Below are 23,385 nucleotides of genomic sequence, written 5' to 3'. Positions count from 1 at the left end.
CTAGGACAGGCACAATAACAGGTGACAGTGGATGGGAAAGAAAAAAGGAACATTTCTGAGCACCAGGTAGTAGCAAGGAGTCTCACGTACTTACTCTCTGCTGCATTCTCAACACCTAAAACAGTGCCTATTGGACTCAAGGCACACAAATTTGCTGAACCAATTCAATCGATATATTATCTATCTCATTTAATCTTTACAATTATAAAAGTTTATTTTACGAATGAGAACACAAAAACTAAAAATATATTAGATGCTTTTGTAAAATTCTACTATCTCCCACAAATAAAGAATGAAGACCAAACTGGTAACATACATGGTTATCTTTTGTAGTCTTTATAAGCTGTTCTATCATTGACTTCAACTCACTTCCCGACACTGTAGAGACCACCACAGAATAAAACAGTGCTGCCAGTTCACGCATCTCTTCTTTACTACTATTCATCAGACTCTGAGCGGTGCAGAAAAAGAAATATATACATGATATGTAATCATCTTCCTGCTGACAACACCTAACATTTAAAATTAAAAGAATAAATGATACATTATATTGTTCAGTCTATTGGTATCCCTGAGAAAAGAATACAAGCTATTATTTCAAAATAAAAGGTGAATTATATACCAAAATCTTCTGTGCATTTTCATCAAAGATACTAAAACAAATGGAATTAATACACAGATGATCTAAAATAGAGGTCAACAAATGTTTTCTGTAAAGTGCCACATAGGGTTTGTGGGCCATATGGTTTCTGTTACATCTCCATTTTACAACTGACATGCAAAAGCAGGCACAGACGATAGATAAACAAATGGGAGTATCTGTGTTCCAGTAGAACTTTATGGACATTCTTAATTCTCACATGTCAGGAAATGTATTCATCTTTTGATTTTTTCAGCCATTTAAAAATGTAAAAACTATTCTTAGCTTGCAGGCTGTATGAAAACAGGAAGCTGACCAGATTTGGCACAAAGACTGTAATTTGATGACCCCTGATCTACAAGATCAAAAGTCAAAATCTTTAACATCATTTTGAAATCAGAAAATATTCACAAAAAATTAAAAACCTTTTAAACTGGAATCAATTTCACAACAGCAGATTTTCCAGAAAAGTACAAAGCTCACATCTCTTGGTAAATTACATTCATTCTTTCACACATAAAGAGATAACCTGTACATTTTACCATAATAATTCAGGGTGCATTTTCTGAAAAGAACTGCATTATGTAACACATGAGGTATATAAAACTATATGGGCCATACATACACTAAAAAAATTATTCATTGTTTAACTGAAATTCAAATTTAACTGATCACATATTTTTATTTGCTAAACCTGGCAATACTTTTGGTGTGACCATGGGACAAGGACACTCTCCTACCTGACTGGTGGGAGTGTAAACTGGTACCACTCACATGGAGGACATGCACTACCTATCAAAATTGCAAAAGCACACATCTTCAACTTCTGGGGAATCCACCTAAAAAATACTTCTTCATATTCAAAATGATGCACTGTTCATTGCAGCAGACTGGAAGTACCCTAAATGACCATCAGTAAGGACCTAAATAAATTAAGGAACACTCGTACACTAGAAAACAATGAAGCTGTTAAAGCAAAGAGGATGCTCTCTCTGTAGTTATGTGTTAACGGAGAATAAAATAAAAATAAAAAATGCTTATTTTTTTCATGTGAGTATATGCATTAAAAAACTCAAGAAGATACACCATGTATAAACAAATGATGACCTATATATATTTGTCAGGTGACAGAAGAAAGGGCAGGAAGTTGAGGGATTCGAGTAAGTGGGAAGCAGTTATGGAAAGAAGACAATTTACATATTTTTTAATTTAAACTATACAAATCTATTAAACTTTTAAAACAGAAAAATAATGTCTTACTCATATGACTCAATTTATCTTGCACTCTCACTAGATGGATCATTGAGACAACCTACATGCTTCTCAATAAGCCTTTGATGATGAGAGAATTTTCAAAATGAGCTAAAGGCATAATAGGTCATAGGAACTGGCAGGAAGATGAAATCACAAGACTGACATTTAAAATATACAGAATCAAAAAGAAATATGCATAGAATATACCTTTATCCATTCTGTTTTGTCTACAAATTTGGTAGCCAACTTTTCCGGATACACTGAGACAGCTTCCAAGAGACAGTACATGACTGGCAAACCTAAAAAAGAAAGAATTCAGAACCAATTTAATTTCAAGAAAAGTGATAAACATACAGGGATCGCGAAATTCTTTTAAAGCTTTAGGAGGCGTTCTCCAGTTCTACAAAACAAAAATAAACCTAAATACACTATGTGATTCAATACTGCAAATTTAAACTAGTTATCCATAAAAAGATGTCCCATTCTTCACACCCCCTTATGAAGTAAAAATATATTATCTATTATTACCATTTCTTTCTGAAAAGAGAAACAGTATATCAGAAATGAATCAGATCAGTTTAGAAAAGAAACAAAGGCTAATGTTCAGTTACTGAAGAGAAAATAATTTTGCTATAAATACTCGATTGAGTTTAATATTAGATTTTTGCTTAAGTGCTTTAATATCTATCCTCGGAATCACGACCTCATACCTCCAACACCTGCTAAGAGCTGCTGAAGCAGGCCAATGTAGATCTGAACAGGGTTGGTTTCTCCACTTTTGGAAGAAGATGAGGAGGCTGTCGCCTGGTTGCCTGACATTAAAGTCCGTATATAGCGTCCAATGGCTGGGGCATGATCTTGCATATCGGCCAAACTCTGAGAGGTGGGCACCACTCCTGCACTGTGAGCTAGGCACATTCGTAAGTAGAGAACTATCTAAAAACAGAATGAATAAGAATACAAGATAAGTTTCTCGAAAAATCAATGTGGGAAGGTATTCTTCAAAGTGACAGTTTCCAGTTTTGATTCCCCTACCCTCCTTCATAAAGCTATTCATAATCCTCACAGAAGCTGAAAAATATGACTCAATATGTTAACTGAAATTACCATACGAAGCAAAATTTACCTAACAAGCTTTTATAAATCCAAAGAGTATTTTTAGTGGAGTTTAATGGAGTTAAAATGCAAACTCAACTTCTAAAGTCTAATATATCACAATAAAAATTATTTTTAAAAGGGGTGTGTGTGTGTGTGTGTGAGAGAGAGAGAGAGAGAGAGAGAGAGAGAGAGAGAGGAGGAAAGGGGAGGGGAGGGAGAAGAGAAAGAGAGATACTGAGCAGAAACCTGGGGCAAATGATCTATTCCTGTGGAACTCCAGTTGTATTTAATCTCCACTGACACAAGAATTTGAGAATATGGATTCAAATCATCTACAGAGAGTAAAAACCTCTGATATAAACTGGCCACTGAGGAGTCCTCTGGATCTCTCACCTTAGGACAGGCAGAAACTACACTGTGAGTATTCTTCCTCATTCTGAACATTATCATCTCTTCTCATTTAATTAATACAAATCAATGACCTAAACAATAGAATTTCCCTTATAAATGTGACAAATGAATCTCTATCACTCTCCAACCTTCAAAACTAGAAAACTCAAACAACTCTGACATATTGTTGGCTTTAAAATTTAAATCTAATTGGCTGTAAAATCCTAATAGTAATCAATGCAGAGCATCCACTTCTTTCAATAAGAAAATCTCACTGAGATAAATATACAGACTCCACTCTGAATTAAAACAATACCAATTACCAAATACCGTTTTTCTAATAACCTGGTTTATGCGTTTAATCTAGAACACAAAAAATTCATAGACATCTCTTTGGATGTGACATTTTCATTTATAATCTTTAGAGAAAGCAAAACAGAAATAAATGCCAGTCCTACCTCTCCAAAGGCTGCTGGGTTAAACGGAAGGACAGTGGTGCCAGTCATATACTTGGCTGGAGTTTTCATTCGGTGGGAAGCCTAAGAGAAATAAGTCCCGAACACGATTACTGAAAAATGGTGTCCATGTCCCCTTCCTCAATTCAAAAATAACTGTACTTCTAGCTACATTATTGTTTGCTACTGTTTATTCTAGTCAAAACATCTTCCCATTAATCATGCTGATTATTCATGTCCCTCAAATCCTAAATGACAGATGTATTATCTTTTCTTCCTCATGTTTTTTCCTGGCTTGTTTAAAAACAATAAACCTACTCCAGATATCTACTGACACAGTCAACCCAGGCCACTGCATGTCAGTTATTCTTATTAATAATGGAGGCAGGAGGAAAATAGGAGCACAAAAGCATCTTCTGACCACAAATATGACAGTGCTATAGAGTAGAAAATCATGGTTACTTAATACTGAACTCCTTAAGATGTCTATGTGAGCAAAAACCTAGGACCACCAGCACAGGCGGAAGGCAGTAAGGTATGCCCCAGCATACTCAAAGAAACACTGATGTAAAAAGTAGGAAAGGATCAGGGCTGGGGGTTATGACTGCCAATACTCTGTACGATCTACCAGCAGAGAACACCGTGCAAAAATAGGAGACTTGCAAAAGCAGATGTGATGTTCTTTTATGACTAGGGTAGAAAAAATGTGAACTGCTCCCTGAAACAGTCTTCAACTTATGGTGCCCTAAATAATACCCTTAAAAACAAAAAGGAAATGTATTTTTAAGCATGTCTTGCCAAGAGAAAAAATTTTAAGCACAGCCAAAATGTTAAAGAACATAAAAGAAACTGTAAGCAATTCAGATCTGGGTGAAACAAATCAATTACATTTAAGAATTATATTTTTCTCGTTTTGTATCTTTTATTGTAAATATTAACATTGTTAGAAACTACTACTATTCAACATTTAGCGATAACATTTTAAACGTGTCATCTAAAATACGTATGCTTATTTTCATCATCCATTACATAACTCAAACTATCATCTAAAGTTAAATGTCATACCTTTTCTTGGATATAATATACCATTTCTGGGAAAGAAGGCATCTGCTTAGAAGCACTTTCTTTTCTGTTTTTACCAGGAAGACACCTTAATACTCGCTGTGCTTCTCCATGAACTTCTTCCCGTCTTTCAGAAAGACAAATAAGAATAAACTTCACCAATTGGAGAATAATTATTTGAAGATTAAGAACAATAATTTTATCTGGCAGCTGGGATTCTGAAAAAATGCCTTAAGCAGATTCTTGGCTATCTAAGCAAAGAGTCATAATATATATTATAAGAAGTTACTTCTTTTTGGAAATTTCATGAGATTTGAAGAGTCATGAGGCTTGCATTTTTAAATTTTACCCACCAGTAAAAACAAGACAGGTTATAACTACAAGTCTGTATCATATCAAGGGCCATAATTTTAACTGTTTAAGAAATTGCTTCTAAATGCCATAGACTTACATTACGAACAACATACATTTTAGTAGTTTTCAAATAAAATTAAAATGAACCCAAATTCGAAGTAACACCTTTTGAAACTTACGGATCTCCTGCAGCTAGTAAGAGCAAATATCTGGAAGGTATATGATCTGAAGGAAACACCGTGCTCGCAAATTTCACAGCCACTTGTCGAACTTGAACTTCAGGCTATTTGACACATAAACATGCACACACACACAAACACACACAGATTTAAAAAAAAATTACAGACAACTCGTTCTAGTCAAGATAAGTCATCTTAACTGCAAACAATCAAAATTTAAGTTGCTATTTCAATAAATATGTCTAAATAAATAAAATTAAGATAAATCATTTGTCCAAGATTTTTAATCATGTTGTTTAAAAGTCTTTGGATAGTGATATTACTTAAAAAGTACTTTTATGATCTAAGAGGACCCTCCAAGTAAAGCAAGAAAACCCACAGAGACCATAGTCAGAGAATCTCTGTACAAGCATATCCTCAGCCCAACCTTGAGACCAAGGTCACTATGACAGTTGATGCCCACCACCTGTTTCCCCAACTCTCAAACTCTCAGTCACATGAGTGAAATTTGAATATTTTACAGGGAACACAAACAGATCTCACTTGGAATCCCTACAAATATGAAGCAAAATACCCTCAACTGTTCCAGATTAGCTCTAAAGTAAAAACTGACTCCAAGATAAAGTTTCAACTACATAAGTATATTCAGTTAACTTAAATAGATTAATAATGTATGACTACAAAGCTCAATCAGAAAAGCAACTGCAGAATCTATTTGATGTTTAAGCTTTATTCTCATGTACTTTCCCCTTAGGCCATTCCTCCAGTCACAACATGAGTGAGACAGATGACACTAAGAAATAGATGCTGTCCCCCTGTTCATTCAGGTAGTCTTCCTTGAGTTACTTTAAAGAGCAATGATATTAAGGATAGTCTATGTAATTTAGCATAGGATCTGGTTGCTTTAAATATAGTCTGAGAAAAGAAAATAAATTACCTTTGACTTGATAATATTGTTACATGATTCGATCTACACAAATATAACCAGTGCCATTCCTCTTCATAAGGTTACTTAGAAAATTTTTCAGTATTCTATTCTATTCTAATGAGCTTGCAAATAAGCCTATAATTCTTTGTCTATGATATATGACCATGAACCATGTACGCCAAGTGATTTAACAATGCGACTCTATATATAACAAGCTTTCTGAGTGAACATAATTATACTGTCGTATTTTAATAGAAACCAGATACCTTTCTGAACCTTAAATAATTCCCTTAATATAAATGTACTAAATATGCCAGCCAAATCTCAGAAAACACAATTTATATTAATCTCAATAATACTTTTGACATCATTCCCTCTTTTAATCTTCCTCTCTACTCCTAGAAATGGAAGACAAAAAAAACTAAAGCAAATACATAATATATTATTTTATATTGTATATTACATGATGTATAAACATATATATGTGTATATATTCAAAACTCTACATTAAATGCTCATGAAAACCAAATAAAGAATACTAGAAGGAAGATGAGTATGTATGCTGATACTGGCTTACTTACTACAGACTCATTTTGATATATCAAATTTGTCTTTCTTTCTCTCTGCTTTTCTCCCTCAATATTACCTATAGAACTCTACCCACAATGGACCGCAGTACACAGCTACCACTTAAGACAAAACACTTCCAACTTGAAGAATATGACATTAACAACAGTTTTTCAACATGGAAGGCTTTAAACATAAAGTCTCTGTGAATATCACTACTCCTCCTCCCCTAAAATAAGATTTCCATTACAAAGAATTAAAAATACGTATATCATAAATCACAGTCCATGTAAAAGTAAATATTCCTCTTAATTATCAAGATAGTTAAGGAGAAAAGCAATTCAAATTTTGTTCTTAAAAATGTAAAATGCATATACTAACAGCCACTGTAGTTCAGAGTTGACCCTACCTTTATTAAGTACGAAGCCACAAGTGCCTCCATGAGAGTTCTCTGTGCTCCTTCCAAAGTACTGTAAGCTCCAACCATCATAGATAATGCTTCTTGAATAGCAAGTCGAGTCTCAGGCTCTTCCTGTAAAAGATAATAAAAAGTGTTTCCCGCCCTGTTGGGTTTCCAAGTGAGCATCCAAACTTCCCAGGTATTTTCCTACCTTACACAGGGCTTCGAAAAGCTGCTGCACAAGAGCTATATCCTTAGTGAATAAATGGGGCATTCGACTGTAAGAGAATACAAGATCATCATTACTATCATTTCCATGATACGGAAGAAATGAAATTAAACACAAATTTTCCTGAACTTGCATTTTCATCTCTGAACCATGTCAGCATCATTAAATTACCTAACCAGAGGGCAAATATTTTTATAATATTTAATTCATCAGCTGTCTAATCCAAGTAACCCTTGATTAATACATACATTATCTACTCTTTATTACATTCCATGCATTCAGTTAACATTTCTGATTTTAATATAAAGAAATAGATAATTAAAACCAAACTGCTATTTAAACTAAAGGCTATCGTGATAAGGGGCTTTGTTACTTCATGCCAAAAGAGAAGAGACAAGGTCTGCTGACAACCCTGCACTGTATCAGTTGACCTGGGGTGGCTTTTTTTCTGAGCCCCAAAGATCATTTCCCTGCATAGTACAGGAGAGCAAGACCTAACCTACACAGGTCAAAAGAGAACCTGTGCCAGGATGGAAGCAGCACCTGGGTTCACCAAAGATGTTGCACCTCTATCTCCCTGCTTTGAAATACAGTAAAGGAAGAGGAAACAAGAAAGAACTGGAAGCAAGAAATCATAATAAGCAAAAGAAAAACATCCATCTTTGGGAACAGGGTCACACAGAATCATAATATAACACTATCGAAAAAGAGAATCATTAGCAAGACCTTGATTATGGGGATTATAAAGACTAGTAGAGTAAGTAGCAATAAGAACACTTAAGGTCAATCAAAAATCTCTGGAATCCAAGAAAATGTAACCCATTATGACACAATCCACTTCAAAATTTCATCGAGACTACCATTTAATATGGTGACATTATCATCAAATCAAATGTAAGTTAAAATGTCTCCCATCATTTTCCTTCTATGAGGAAGACATTTCTAAACAACCTATGGCCATTAAATACATTTCCTTTCAGAATCACAACAAACTTATTCTCCAACCATTATTAAGTGCCATATAATTTTTCTTAGTTTACCAACAGAGTATCTCTCACTGAAAAAGAGTTTACTCACCTGGAGAGTTTTCCAACAGCTGAATATGCCATTGACAGTAGCTTAGGGTCCTTGGAATTAAGAAGAAAAAAAAAGAACAAAAAACAGACAAAACAAAAAACACAGTAAACGGCATAACCTTTTTGCTACAATTACATGCATTATTTTGATCCTTGGTAAACCTGGTATCACTCTGCCTAACTACGCGATATTAGTATCTGAACGAAACAAACAGAAAATGTCCAAACCCAGAATTCATCACACTACTTAAAGGAAAAACAAAACCTTGCATCCCCAACTCACTCCAAAAAGAAACTGCAGTGGTCATAGACAAAAAGGTTCTCTTAGTTGGTGCTAAGTTCAGGATATAGTTCAACACTGTGTAACCTGCAAACACCAAAATTCATCTTCAACACACTAGGAAAACAGCTTCTTAACTTATTAGAAAATTAATTAGAAAATTAACTCATCCAACAGACTAAAATCCTCCCTCTTTCACCCAAAATTGCAGTAAGCTAGGGAATGATTCTTTTTAAACTCTGCACTGTAAAAAACGGCTTCCTCTTGTATCTTCCACTATAAAAAATTAAAGGGATCAGAGTCATCAAATGAATGAGGTTGCCTCCTCAAACAGAATTTTACATGGTTTAATGAAAAACAATATTCTGACTACGCAGAACAAAGTAACACTTCTGTAAGTTGAAGGACACAGGATTCACCTTTCCACACATAGATGGTCACTCTCATGGATTCATAACTAGGAAGACATGCAGGTGTCACCTGGAGGTAAGGGGATTAGGGCCCTATGGTTTATCTGGCCTCTCTAACCTATTTTTAAATATATAGATTTCCCTAAAAGCCCCAAAGCATTTTTATTTCTACCAACCATCCAAAGCATCTGACTATGCCATAAAAGTAATCTGAAAGTTTCCCTAGGCCTTAAAATCCATGCAAGCACTATTCAACAGGAAAAGATAGAAGAGCCAGGCCTAACACTGCCCCCAAAGCACAACTGTACAATGAACAGCTTTTCACTAGTAATAACATCTACTAACGTGCCTTCACTGAGCTGAATGATTTAAGTGTATTTCTCATTTAATCTTCACAAAACCCAATTAAGTGGTATTATTATTTTCTAATAAAGAATGAAGGTCTAAAGAATTTAAGTAACTCACAGAAGAACAAAACTTGGATTCAAACTCAATTCTAACTCCAAATGGCAAAATCTTAATCATTTTACTCCTGCAAACATGCATTCAAGTTTCACTAAACCTTTGGGAAATAATGTTAACTAGACTTCTTGAAACCTTATTTTTAAGCAAATTCTCTTAAAATACTATAGATGGTGAGAGTGATACAGGAAGGACAAACAGGATTTAAAACTCTACAATCCAAAGAATCTTCATGCTACTTAGCTTAATGAATCAAAAATTTACTGAATGCATGTTTTGATAGAATTCTGAATCAGTAAAATGTCTGCCCCCAAGAATCAATACTGTTTCGCAATATAAGCAAATACAAATATAAATATGGAAATAAAATTTAACTAATTCTTTTCACTCCACTTTTGTAGAGTGCTAAAAGTAGAATAAAATGTATTTGCTTTTAAAGATGTTATTTAAAGAAATGATAAGACCCCTCAAGATTCATATCAGTTTTTAACACTTATTTCCCCCAAAAAAGCAAAGGATGGCAGTAATTTCTGATATCTGTACCACTTCAAGTAAAAAGGTTAAGAAATAATGGAAGCATAGCAAACTGTTAACTAAATTAACATGTAGACCAGAAAAGCTTGTAACAGAAAATACTTTAAAATATAAAATGTTAACAAAAGTTAAAAGACAAGTCACTTACTTCTTTATATTCATTGATTAACTTGGTGAGGCCATTCAAAAGCATTGGACCTAATGGCTTAATCTTGATTTCTGGACAACTTTAAAAAAAATAGCACACATACACAAAGCAAGATAAGAATCTCATAATTACATATCTTTTCAGATAATAACTAAAGACATAAGTGAAATAAGTCAAATAACCTATTAAAATCTGAATTTTTTAAAAAATAAGCAAACATGATTTCTCCAGGTAAGATATACTTGAATCATTTGATCACTCCAACAGCTTTGAAACTTTACAGTCAAGTAGCTCCAAAAACTTACGTTATACAAATGTGATGTACAAATTGCAGGGATAATGTTCTTAATTTTGAATTTGTATTTGTACCAAAAAGTCCATCATATACAACCTATGAGAAAGGAACAACTGGTCAATAACATTAATTAATAAGAAAAGCAATTGACTATTCTCAAATATTAGGAGTGAAAAGCACATCTTTGTACTACACCTTGTTCTTCAAAATAAATGCAGTTCTTTTTAATACACACATTTTAGCTGACAAACTTAGGAACCCAATCAGTAGCTCCAATCAATAGTCTGTGGAGTAACAAACACAATGGTTGACCTCACAAGTCTACAAAAACTTGTGAGTCTACCACTAGGAAGTCACAAAGTTCACACTGCAGTGGACCACCATTCTGCCAACTCCATATCACACAGAGGACATTAGCAGATAAGATCATTTGAGGGGAATTAGGTTTCTTAATTACATATAGTCATTCGGAAGAAGTTATTTAAAAAAAGCTTCATTCTAAAAGTGTATGGTCAGGGCATAGGTTCTCCATGTGTGGTGTAACCATGTCTAGATGGCAAAAACTCACAGAGTAGATGAAGTCTGGGCAGCACCCAGATGGTTCAGACATTAAACATCAACATCGAGGAAATCTAAACTCAAATGGGAAAGATATAAAAAAAACCTTTTAAAAATTCTCCATACTTTTTCCTAAAACTACTAACAGTGTTCCCATCTTAACAATAACATGTGGCTGGACACAGTACTAAGCATCTGCTCCATAACCAACACTACACAAGGTACTGTGGGATTCAAAAAAGATAAACACTGCTATCAGGGCACTCGAGATCTTCTTGAGGAGTCAAGCACGCACTTTAAAAAGGACATAGGACAATATATATTCAAGTGCTACATTATTTGGCAAAGACTTTTTTTTAGAAAATTAATGTGATAAAACTATATTATATAGAATAATATACTAAGATAATAGAAGCAAAGAATTAGAGCACTAATGATTTGTGGGGAAAAAAAAAACCCATAGCGTACACATTATATGTGAAGAATTATTATGTTAGATGATTTCATATGTTCAAAATTAAGGTATGGAAACATGTGCCTAGTTAAAGGCATTGGTCTTTGGAAAAAAAAGAGGCTCATCTGAATGATACCTTAAAGGAAACTGTGACTGACAGGTCAAGAAGAAAGGGGTAGGGCCAATCATACATGAGAATGGTAACACAATCATTAGAAGTGCGAATATAAATAAAGAATGCTTATGGGAGAGGGACAATGAGTTTGTTTTTAAATGTATAAAATTTTAGCTGGAGACTTATTTTAAAAACAGAAATAACTACAAATAAAGTATACACCTAAAAGATGTCTATGAACATTTTGTCACAAAATTCTACCTGCTTATTATGTAATGTAGTGTTACTACAACCACATTTTCTGAACCGAAATAATCAAGACACTGTCTGGGAAACAGTACTTGGAAAGTAAAACAGAAGAAGCCTTGTAAAAATTTTATGTTTCTGGAGACACAGAACTTGAAATTAGTCCAATTTTTGAGTACCAGATACTAGGAACAAAAGTTTTACATCCAGAAGGAGAAAGCAGCCACTTAAACAAATAAGCCTTAAGAGAGAGAGATGCTAAGGCAAGTCTACGTCCACCATCCAGTGAAAACAAACGAGTGTTCTTACTTTGGGACTGAAAGAGAAGAGGGGCAGGAAATGGGAACATTTCAGACAGAAGGGAGAACATTCAAGGGAATCCTGACACATGAGTAGATGTTAACAAGGCTAAAGCGGGGAGAGGAGCTGTGCCAGACAGAGGGAGCGTCAGCAGTGGATGCAAAACCATGAAAACAGCATATTTAAAGAGCAACACTCTTTGGTTGGAGCATAAGGTAAAGGGCAAAGAGGTTGTGAGAGATGAGACCAGAAGGGAAATAACTGCTAACTTTTCACCATTTACTGAGAACTTCATAACTGAATAACTACTAGCCACTGTGCTCTCAACTTTCTATTATCCCATTCAGTCTTTACAGCATTGCTGCAAGGTAGTTGCTACTACTCCACTCATTTTACAGATTTTTTAAAAAGTTTAAAAAAAAACACGAAAAAAACAGAAAAGCAGAAACAACTCTGAGGCTTATGTAAGATCAAAAGCAAGTAACTAATGACAAAACTACAATGGACCCTTGAACACCGAGGGGGTTAGGGGTGCCAACACCCCACACTTCCCCCATATGCAACTGAAAATCCACATGTAACTTCTGACTCCTCAAAAACTGAAGAATACCCTACTGTTGGCAGGAAGCCTTATTGATAACATAATCAGTTAATTAATTAACACTTACTCTGTATGTTATATATATTATATACTGTATTCTTACAATAAAGTAAGCTAGAGGAAAAAAATGTTATTAAGAAAATCGTAAGAAAACTACTTACAATATTTACTGAAAAAAAAAAAAAATGCATGTATAAGTGGCCCCATGCAATTCAAACCTGTTTTGTTTAGGGGTCAACTGCATACTCAAATCTACCTGCCTGAACTGGTTATCACTTAGATAAAAGGCAAGGGCTTTTGTGGAGGGGCTTGTATCCCACATTAACAGAATACAAAGATTTCTAACCACAAAAATAACTCTAGTGGCAACACAGAAAACAGACTGGCTGTGGGCAAGCCTCGAGGCAGGGAAACAAGGCAGAAGACTACTGCAATAACCAAAACAAGACATGGAGAGCCTCAGTTAATATAGCACACTAGGCGTAGGGAGATGAAGACTTAAGAAGCCAGAATCAAGAGGCTTTTGGCCACTGCCTTCATGTGGGATTTTCATTAAGGATGACTCGTTTTTCCACTTAAGTTACATCTCTTGTGGAACCATTTTTGGAGAAAAGCCACTCAGAAAAACAATAGTTTGAGAGGGATTATCACCATACATTTAGGATAAATGGTAACCATATACACTATATAGTCTACAATTTAAAATTTTTAATCATTTCTGTAGCTAAATAAACAAGACAGAAAAAGATACAAAATCTCATTAAACTTTTAGATACATCAACCTACCTCCTGAATATCCATTAATGCAGACATAAAAGGTATAAACAGGCCATTTTTCTCTGGAAAAAACAAATTACCTGAATGTTAGCTGGGAAAGTTTCCGCAGCTTGTCTAGAACGAAGGAGATGCGGAACAATCTTCAACTTGACTCTCGTACTGACTGGGTCCCTTTTCAGCTCTGGCTTCAGAACTGCTCCCTGTCAAAAACACGTTTAATTATAACTCAGCATTTAAAAGTCATTGTGACTGAAAAAGTCATGACAGAGCATCTAAATCAGTAGTCTCTCAAATTTTTGTTTCCAGATTGCTTTACGTGCATAAAAATTATTGAAGACTACAAAAAGCTTTTGTTTATACTGGCATACTTATCAATATTCACTATATTGACATTAAAACTGAGAAATTTTTTAAATACTTATTCATTTTAAAATAATATTAAGAAACTCATTACATATTTTCACAAATAACATATTTTTAAGAAAAATATCCACAGTTCCCAGAACAAAAAACTATACTGAGAGAGTAGCACTGTTTGACATTTTCTGTACATCTCTTTACTGTCTACCTTCTGCATTCAATCTGTTGTGATACATTGTTTTGAAGTTGAAGTGTATGAAAACAACCCAACTCACAGGTAAGGGGATGGAAAATCAAGGATGACTTTAGCTTTTTCAAGTAATCGTGGATATTCTTTGATATACGAAAATGTGATAAATAGTTTGTTCAAGGTGAGTTGCCATTTGGACTTGAAACCCTGTCAACGAACTGTTACACATGTTGTTATACTAAATCCCACTGGTCTATCTAAGCACCCTTGTATGCTTCTGTAACATTATTGGTCATTTGGAAAACACTGGTGCACTGAGTTTAAACAACGTTTCATTATAAAAGATAAAAAAAAAAACAAACCACTAATCCTGTCATTGAAAAGTCAGTATTAACAAACTGTTGTCAAGCTCATTGTGATGAATACAAGTTTCCCAATATCCTAATTTTTGCTTGAAAGCTCAACTTTTATCATTGCCAGTAAATCATGTTGTTTTTTGTCATTTTAGATAACTATCTTCCACTCATCTCAATAACCAGTCTTCCCATCTACTCTTCAGATAAAATGTTTACTGCTTCATCCATGATATTCTTAAGTAAAGCTGAGTTTTAGTCTCTCTCTTTTTTTTTTTAACCATGAGTACTAACAGTGAAGAATAGAGTGACTGCCAGTATTATTTAGTGACACAACTTTGATTAACGCTTGGACTCCAGCAGTCGAACCCAGAATTGCTTTTGTACTATCGGTGCAAATATCGACACCGTAAAAGAAAAAAGCAAATTAATATCTTGCTTTTGTAGACCTCTAAGAGTCTCTCTGTGAATCAATGAGTCCATGAACCACACTCTGAGAACCACTAATCTAATCCAACCCTTTTGTTTTTTACATGAAGAACATGAGGCCAGAGAAGCTCTATGATAAGCCAAATCTCTCCTCCTGGGTACATTTATTATGGGCAGCCCATTCAGGACTGCGATCCCGGGAGGGGCTGCAATTCCCAATTCATTGTTCTTTCTGCTACACACACTCAATTTAATCTAACTGGAACTAACATGATTTTTAAAACAACTGTTTATGGTTTAAAAAGCAAGTGAGCAAACAACAAATAATCCTTGTCTGGGTTTAGACTTGGAACCTTAAACATAGTGAACTTAAACATAACTAATGTTATTAAGCGAACATTTTATTTTGAGGCTTCAGAAGAAGAACCCACCTATTTTTCTAGATTTCAGACCAGGGGTCAACAAGTACAGCCCGTGGGCCAAATCTGACCCACCATCTGTCTTAGTAAAGCCTGTGAGTTAAGAATAGTTTTTATGTTTTCAAAAGATTTTTTTAAAAAGAATAGTATTTCATAATACATAAAAATTATAGGAAATCCAAATTTCGGTATCCACAAAGTTTTACTGACACACAGCCACACTCATTAAGTTATATGTTGCCTAGGACTGCTTTCGTGTTATATCAGACTTGAGTAGTTGCAGATTCACAATCGTAAGGCCAGGAAAGCCTAAAATATTTAGAGAATAAGTTTGTTGATCCCTAATCTAGACAATCATTATTTAAGCACCTGAACTGGAATCACCAGATCAAGTAAACTAAATTACCAGAAGTTTGTAATCCACCTAGATTAGCATGGTTTAAAACTAATACTTCCTATAGCACAGGTTCAGCTTAAATCAAAATAACTAGAAAAAAAGTGTTCAAATATATAGAGCAAATGTCAAAAAGTACTTTTTATGATGATGTGAGAATAAACCAAAACCACCTACCTCTTTTGTCTTCAGTGGTATATCTCCAAGGTATACCTTGTACATCTTATTAATGATGGCAGGGTTATTCCAGTCAATCAAGCTACAGAAGGTTTCAACACAGTTTGTTAAAATTATCTTTTTTCTCCCACTTCAATGATTTCAAAAAATCATAGCCCCAATATTTGTTACCAAAAGTTAGAAATACACAAATGAAATGGGCAACTGACACTACAGAAGGAAAGGAAAGGAAAGGGATTAACTCTACCAAAGTTAGTTTTTAAAGAAGAAAAAAAAAAGTCACTTAACCCACCTCAATTCAAAACATCATTGTACCCAATGGCCCAATTTGGTAGCACACAAGAACGCTGGAACTGTATGCCACTCCCAGGGCCAATGCCACGGGGCGGTTCCAACAGAGCAGAGCTATATTACACTTGGTCAAAGAGCCCTGGGGCATGAATCCTCTGTTTAACCACTTAGAAATTCAAAGTTGGTAAGGAGGGTGACAAAAAAACTTTACCCATTAAAGACAGAACCCTAGGAAGCACACAGCCCATAGCATTTCTCTAATAATTTATCATTCTGTTTCCCAGCATCCCTCTCCTATCTATCAGCACACAACTGCAGTTTTAGGACCTAATTCTATAGAGCGGTCATGCTACCTTTAGTCACTAACATTAATTCCTACTTGAGCTCCACAATAAGATCAATTAGATTATCACATGATTAGTGAGTAGCACCTACCCTCTGCAGTGGCCTCCACTCAGTCATTCTATAAACCTAGCAATAAAACCATCCTGCGTTTGCTTGATTAGCAAGATTTAACCATACTATCTTCTCTCTGTTTTTTAACATTGGTTCTGCTGTCAAGATAAGCTATATTTGTGCAAACACTAATCATTCCACTGCTTTGACTTTTTCTATGCCATCTCTTCTTCCATAGCTTATCAATCTGCCTATTCTTTGGATATCCACAATTCCACTATCCTCGAGTTATTATACAATTATAGCTTAGTTATCAGTTGCCTACATTTTTCCTCAGCTGATTGCTACCAACTGATCCTCTAGCTCTACCGTTGTTTCTCTTCTAGAAATACCGTAGGTTTAGAGATTTTTGACAAAACACTTTAGTAAATCAAAGTAAAAACCTAATAGCAGTTAACCATTAGGGATAATTTTCAGTTTCTTCTACTTTTCTTCTTGCCATCTTTCTAGTTTTAGTTTTTTGATTACACATTTGTTGTAAAAATTCAGAAACAAATAATATAGAAATAACATTTTTCTTAACATCAGTTCTAAGTTCATTTACCTAGCCAAAGGTCTCATTGCTTATAGTAATATTCCTAACTCATTGCAGTTTTAAACTGCTTCTCCAAACAGCTTTACTTCTTTGTCTTATTATAAATTAGGTATACTTCATAATGTAATAAACTGAATGTTTCATTACACAAAATCCTAAAAGACAAATACGTGCTGAGTAAGCTTTTAGAAATCCAGCCTCTTTCCAATTTTGAAAGTTTAAAAGAGATGTAGTTCACCTTTGCTTGCTTTTCAATTCTAAGTCTGCTGCCGTTGCCACACTGTGGCGTGTGTCACTAGAAGCAATCACCAGATGGAGAACAGCTTCAAGTTCAGGCACCTGTTCAGCTTCTATGAATTTCACTATACCCAATTTGCACTGCAGATAAAAAGGAAAGGCGAAATAATGATCAGAGAAACAAAGACCACCAACCAAAAATACTGTTTAACATATCAGTATGACCATAACTCAACGATACTCCTCTTCAGCATAGTGCCTGTCACACAGATCATACTCAATAAAGAGTAGCTTCTGTTACTATTTACCCTTCTTTCTTACTTACGTCATGGCTTGAGGGGAAAAAAAAATCTATAAAACATGAAGAAGTAAATCTAATCGAATACAGCCCTCACTGAACAAATCATTCTATAAATTTGTGAGTGGCAAGAATGTCCCAAACTGCCTTTTTCCCCTCTCATGGGAACATTGTTTGGACCAGTGGTCACCTACATCCCCCAGAAAAGAAAAGGATCAAATATTTAGACTGCCATGGAGAGATAAAGGAAGGATTGGAAGACTAACTCATGTTGCTTGAATTCCAAAATAATTACATACTGATCCCATCTGTTCTGGCCTGAGGTGCCTGATGACACAGACACAGTGAGGCCCCTTCTCTGCAGAGGACCAGTCTTTTTTAAAAGCTGCTCAGAGAACATCTGTGCCCTGTTTAAATCCAGAATAAAATTCTTAATGCCAATTTTTAAATTCCCAGGAAGAAACAGATAAGGGAGTCATGCTTTCCCACATATTATCACTTATGAGTACAGGAGTTTCTCATTTTACATAAAATGTACAGCCTTAAGAAACTGAGTGATGTAGGATAAATTGCATTGTAACTGCCCCAAAGCAGCTAGATAATTATTATACCTATAATGAAAAACTAAAAGAAGTTAAATATATTCAATCTGTAAGTGAGCTGTACTTCACACTTGAAAAATAAAAGCAACGTTAGAAAAACTGAGGCGCTTTCCCCACTCCTCCCTTTCCCCGGGGCTTTAACAGATAAGTGACATGACGAAGAGAACACATTACATCAATCACTCCTTTCAAACATATTGCATCAGAGAGCCTGCATACATGGAATTAGGCTGCAAATGCTTTCATGGACTTCACAGGGGTGGGTGTACACGGTTAAGATGAAAAAACAGTATGTGATACCTGTTCCAATTGTTCAGGTGTCCATGGGTTATCACCAATAACTCTTTTAGCTGCATAAAAGCTCATTCCTGGGGGAGGCTGTGGTATTCCAGAACTTCCCCCACTATTAGAAGAAGAACCCTGTGCTGAAGATGAATTTTGGCGACTCTGGGATTCATTTAACACATATCTGAAAAAGAAATGGAAATTTAACCCCTTTCTGTAAAAACACACACATACATACGCATATATAATACATTCAAGTATATACTTTCTTCATGCAGAATTTTTCTACAAAAATAAACTTAAAAGTAAAATTTCATCATAAAGAAAAATAAAGGTATCTAAAATAGAGAATAACCATCTGCTCGCCTTGGTTACAAATGAATGATAATAGTTATCAACAATGAATATAAATATTTTGTTCACTCTCAAGCTATAAACAATTGCCCTAAGAGCCACTACTGACCCAATGCATTTTTAGTTTTTAGTTGACAAATGCAAAGAAAGGTTTGTTGATTGGGGGTGGGGGGGCGGTACTGATCTATATCCAAAGCAGAGAATATTTTTATAGTTATTCTCCTTGAATTCTCCTTGAATGCCTTATATCCCTACATTAGAAAACTCACTAAAACCACTTACAACCCAAGCACATAATGTCCCCAAAATGAAAACAAAAGGGCCTAAGGAGGAAAAGAGAATTAGCTTTTCCCATTGTATGGCCAAAGCCCTTTGCAACTATTATTTATTAAATTATCTTTTTTATTTATTTTTAGCTTCTATAGGTTAAAAATAAGATTTCTGGCAAATTCATTTTGACCTAATCAAGCTGGTATTCCTCATCTACAAAATGATTTCTATATAAATGTTAATTCAAGTCCCTTCAAACTCAAAAATTCTATGCTGACAAATTATTAGACTAGATATTAAATTACCCATTGTACAAAAAATTAAAGAAAACACTTGGAGCCCGGTGACATAGTAAATTATTCCACATTTCTTATATGCCATATTCATTCAATTCCTAAATTCACATTTTTAAAAAAAAACTGTTAAGGAATCACTTTATTTTTATATAAATGAGGCAAATTCTCACTAGTAAGAAAAATGTGAGGAATCACTGGCTTGGGTACATTATGTGCTTAAGTCAAATTTGGATTTCAAAGTTCATTTACCAAAGCCATCATTGCCTGCCAATTCTGACTGCCTCCTGATTTAACAAGCATAAAACGAGATTTTCACTTATTTCTAACGTTTATTAACACTGGTGGCAATAAATCTATCATTACTGAACAGCTAACATTGTGCAAAACATCATCCTAAACACAAGATAGAGGAACACCAGGAAGGGTAAGATTGAGTCTCTGACATCTGGAGCCAAGTTGAGACGATAACAACACAACCCAAGTCACAGCATTTGACATGTTATCAGATGACAAAGAAACTGCAGAAAAGTAAAAAATGATATGCCAGAGGTAATGAAAGTAAACAGGTAGGGGTTGTAGGTAGAGAAAATGTATGAAGGCCCAAAAAATAAAGGCACCAAACTAAAGGGATAGGAGGAGAGCAAACTGCAGAGGAAAGAAATCATACAGTGTGAACTCTTGTGTCTGGCTTGAGGAACAGATGATATGGAGCCCCACATGTTAAGCTTATAAGATATATTGAAATTTTTGATTAGGAAAGAAACATAATGAAATCAGTATTGGAGGAAACCATCTCTGGCAGCAGAACCTACAAAATAAGCAGACTTGAAGCAGATGACAACATGGGCACTATGCCAGGGACCAGAGCTAGATTAAACAGCTCTTGACTTCAAGGAGCTCCCAATATAGTAGGGAAGACGGATACGTCAACATTATAATAAAAACACAGTCACAATTGTATATATAGGTGTTTAGTAATACACACAGCTGACATCTCACCTAATTTGTGATGCTTATTCAAAGTGGTTTTTTGGCTGTTGTTTCTTGTTTTCTTTCAGCACGTCTTTTCTCCTTTTTTGATAGGGAAGCATTTTAAGCAGAGAGAACTGTATTCTCTTAAAACATGAAAGGCAAGGACACATAAGAGTGCCTATAATGACTGGAAAGTAATAGCCCAAGGATTTTAAGGTATGACCTGATAAGATGTGTTTTAAAAATCAGGAAACTCTACGCCAGTGTAGAGTTTTGAAGAAAAGCAGCTGGTGAAGAAGTTGTGACAAGAGCTAAAAAGAGCCAAAACTAGATGGCAGCAAGTGGGAATGGTTCCAGGATACATCAAGGAGGTATTTTTTTAAACTGCTATTGCAGCAATAAGAAAGAAAAAAGCTGAAAGGCAATTTATAATTGAACACCTACAAGACTAAGAGAATCATCATCACAGCACTGGCAGTAAGTAAAGAAGAGGAACTATTCTTATGGGGAATGACTGATTTCAGCTTGGCTAGTTGAGCCTAAAATCACAACTCCACACCTACAAGGTCAATAAACAGTGGAGCTGGAGTTTAGAAGAGGTCATGGCTGCAGCAAAAAGAGATATCTGAGACAGATCCATTTTCAAATGAAAGCTGAATTACTTAAAGTAGTACTTAACGCCATATAGTAAAAAGCAAGCAAGAACAAGGTTGCTTTGTTTTGTGTTTATCTTTTTCCCCTTACCCATAAGGCATCAGAAGGACATCCAGCATGAAGTCCAAAAGCAGCTGCACAGTCTTTGGTTTCTCAGCAAGATTAAACGGAGAGGCTGATTTTGATGATTCAACAGGGTATTTCATGTGAAAAAGGGTTGGTATTAAAAGATGCATTAAGCTGAAAAAACAATCACATTTATTGCAACTACTTACAAAACAAGGTTTGTATACATGCAAATAACAGACAAAAATCACATAACAGAAAGTGGAAACTGTAGCAAGGGCCACTCATTTTCAATACCACTAATTTGAAAATCCTAATCTAGGGACTGGCCTAAATTACTTTCATATTGAAAGTTCAGTATATGGAGAGATAATTAGCATTTAGGCAATCTGGCTCATCACCAGAAGCACCGGGGAAAAAAATGTACATAATATGGGCTCGGTGTTAACAGGTTACCACAAGATTATATACTAAACCTTAGGTAAAGTTCAACTTGTAACGTGTCCTTTCAATAATATTTTTTTTCCTTTCCACAGTTAATTAAAATAAAGTTATTCTAAAGTTAAATTAAAAATCAATCATGTCAATATCTGAAATATAATATTAAAATTTCCAGTGTGTGAATTTAACATAGCTTCAGTAATTCTTTCACTGTATATACCTTTTGTGAGTCTTAAAACATGAAAACAATTTCAAATAGTGCTTGTAATGTTTATTGTTACTTGTATGTCTGTATCACAGTCTTTTTTAAATGTATATGCTCTAAAAAGGTGAACTGAAAACATTTAACTCCATCTTTCCTCAACAACTTCTGCCCTCTTCATGACTTCGCACCACTACATAGCTACAATACAAAACTTGTGGCTAAGATGAGAAATGAAGGATGTTATCTAAATCTTGTCACCTCTCCAATCAATTCCCATATTAATATAAACAAGTGATCTGTTCCTTAAGAAAACTACTCTGAAACTTTATATCCTCCAAGATAGAAATGTTTTGATGAAAAGCATTTTATAACTCTAATTTTTGCAATCACAGAAAATTCGTTGCCTCAAATTGACAAAAAAAAAAAAAAGCATTTAAATTGAGAAAAATGTTAGCTCCACAATGCTTGATATGCTCACATTAAGAAATTTTTTGATAGTACTGACAAAATAATAATGTATCACAGAAAATTCGATTATTTGTCAGCTGAAAGAGCTCAAGCCTTTATATTTGCTATATTTACCAAATGTGTGGACCTGTTTTTGAATGGCAGCTGTTGACTCTTGTGGATGGGAAACAAGGAAACTGAGAAAAGCATACCTGTCCTGCTGTGGCTGAGGCTTCCCTTCCATCGCAGTGAGGAGCGTGGGGGCCAGTTCACACTGTTTTTCCACCGGTAGGCGTGGATAGCCCATCTTAACATAAATTATAGTAAAATTCTAAGGCAATGAGAGAAAAGCAAGTGAGTGTGAGGGAAATACTCAAGGATTTCAACAAAATCATATGATTGCTAACTCAAACTTATAACAAAGAAGTCGCATCTTCCTTCCACATGTTTATTACACTTTGACCAACAATTATATTTCAGGATGAATTACAGTCCCACTTATTCAAAATGCTTGCTCTAAAATGGGCTTCATGTAGGGAGCAACACCTAATCTAAAACACTCCTGTACACATATATCAAATCACCACATTGTATACTTTAAATATATACAATTTAATTGTCAATTATGTCTCAAAGCTGGGGAAAAAATACTCATATATGCAATTACTTTTCACTGAAAAGAACAAAGTAATCGTTTGACTTATCTAAACATGCATACTACACATTATCATCAGCTCTCCCAATTTGTTGCATTAAGCCTTTCAAGCTAAGAGGAGACCACATGGGAGACCACATATTATCCCAACTGTCTGTTCCTAAAACAACCTTAGCATATTGCAGCA

At 34.8% G+C, this 23,385-nt stretch overlaps 1 protein-coding gene across 1 annotated transcript in view; it reads right to left on the bottom strand.

The window, feature by feature from the left end:
- Positions 1–23,385, bottom strand: part of KIAA0368 (KIAA0368 ortholog) — a 78,616-nt gene that overhangs the window by 35,534 nt on the left and 19,697 nt on the right. Inside the window, exons 4-20 of the mRNA XM_023533454.1 lie at positions 22,756–22,874; positions 21,475–21,624; positions 18,854–19,022; positions 17,655–17,794; positions 16,135–16,216; positions 13,893–14,012; positions 10,772–10,857; positions 10,467–10,545; positions 8,634–8,683; positions 7,539–7,605; positions 7,337–7,459; positions 5,433–5,536; positions 4,903–5,026; positions 3,841–3,921; positions 2,605–2,830; positions 2,102–2,193; positions 317–451 (exon numbers count right to left, since the gene is read on the bottom strand). Coding sequence (XP_023389222.1) covers positions 317–451; positions 2,102–2,193; positions 2,605–2,830; positions 3,841–3,921; positions 4,903–5,026; positions 5,433–5,536; positions 7,337–7,459; positions 7,539–7,605; positions 8,634–8,683; positions 10,467–10,545; positions 10,772–10,857; positions 13,893–14,012; positions 16,135–16,216; positions 17,655–17,794; positions 18,854–19,022; positions 21,475–21,624; positions 22,756–22,874 — 1,947 coding nt within the window. The remainder of the gene's footprint in view (positions 1–316; positions 452–2,101; positions 2,194–2,604; positions 2,831–3,840; positions 3,922–4,902; positions 5,027–5,432; positions 5,537–7,336; positions 7,460–7,538; positions 7,606–8,633; positions 8,684–10,466; positions 10,546–10,771; positions 10,858–13,892; positions 14,013–16,134; positions 16,217–17,654; positions 17,795–18,853; positions 19,023–21,474; positions 21,625–22,755; positions 22,875–23,385) is intronic.

This window comes from Pteropus vampyrus, unplaced genomic scaffold (assembly GCF_000151845.1).
Source record: "Pteropus vampyrus isolate Shadow unplaced genomic scaffold, Pvam_2.0 Scaffold103, whole genome shotgun sequence".
NCBI classification, from domain to species: Eukaryota; Metazoa; Chordata; class Mammalia; order Chiroptera; family Pteropodidae; genus Pteropus; species Pteropus vampyrus.
Note: the sequence above shows the minus strand (reverse complement) of the source record. Positions and strands in the feature narration are given on the sequence as shown.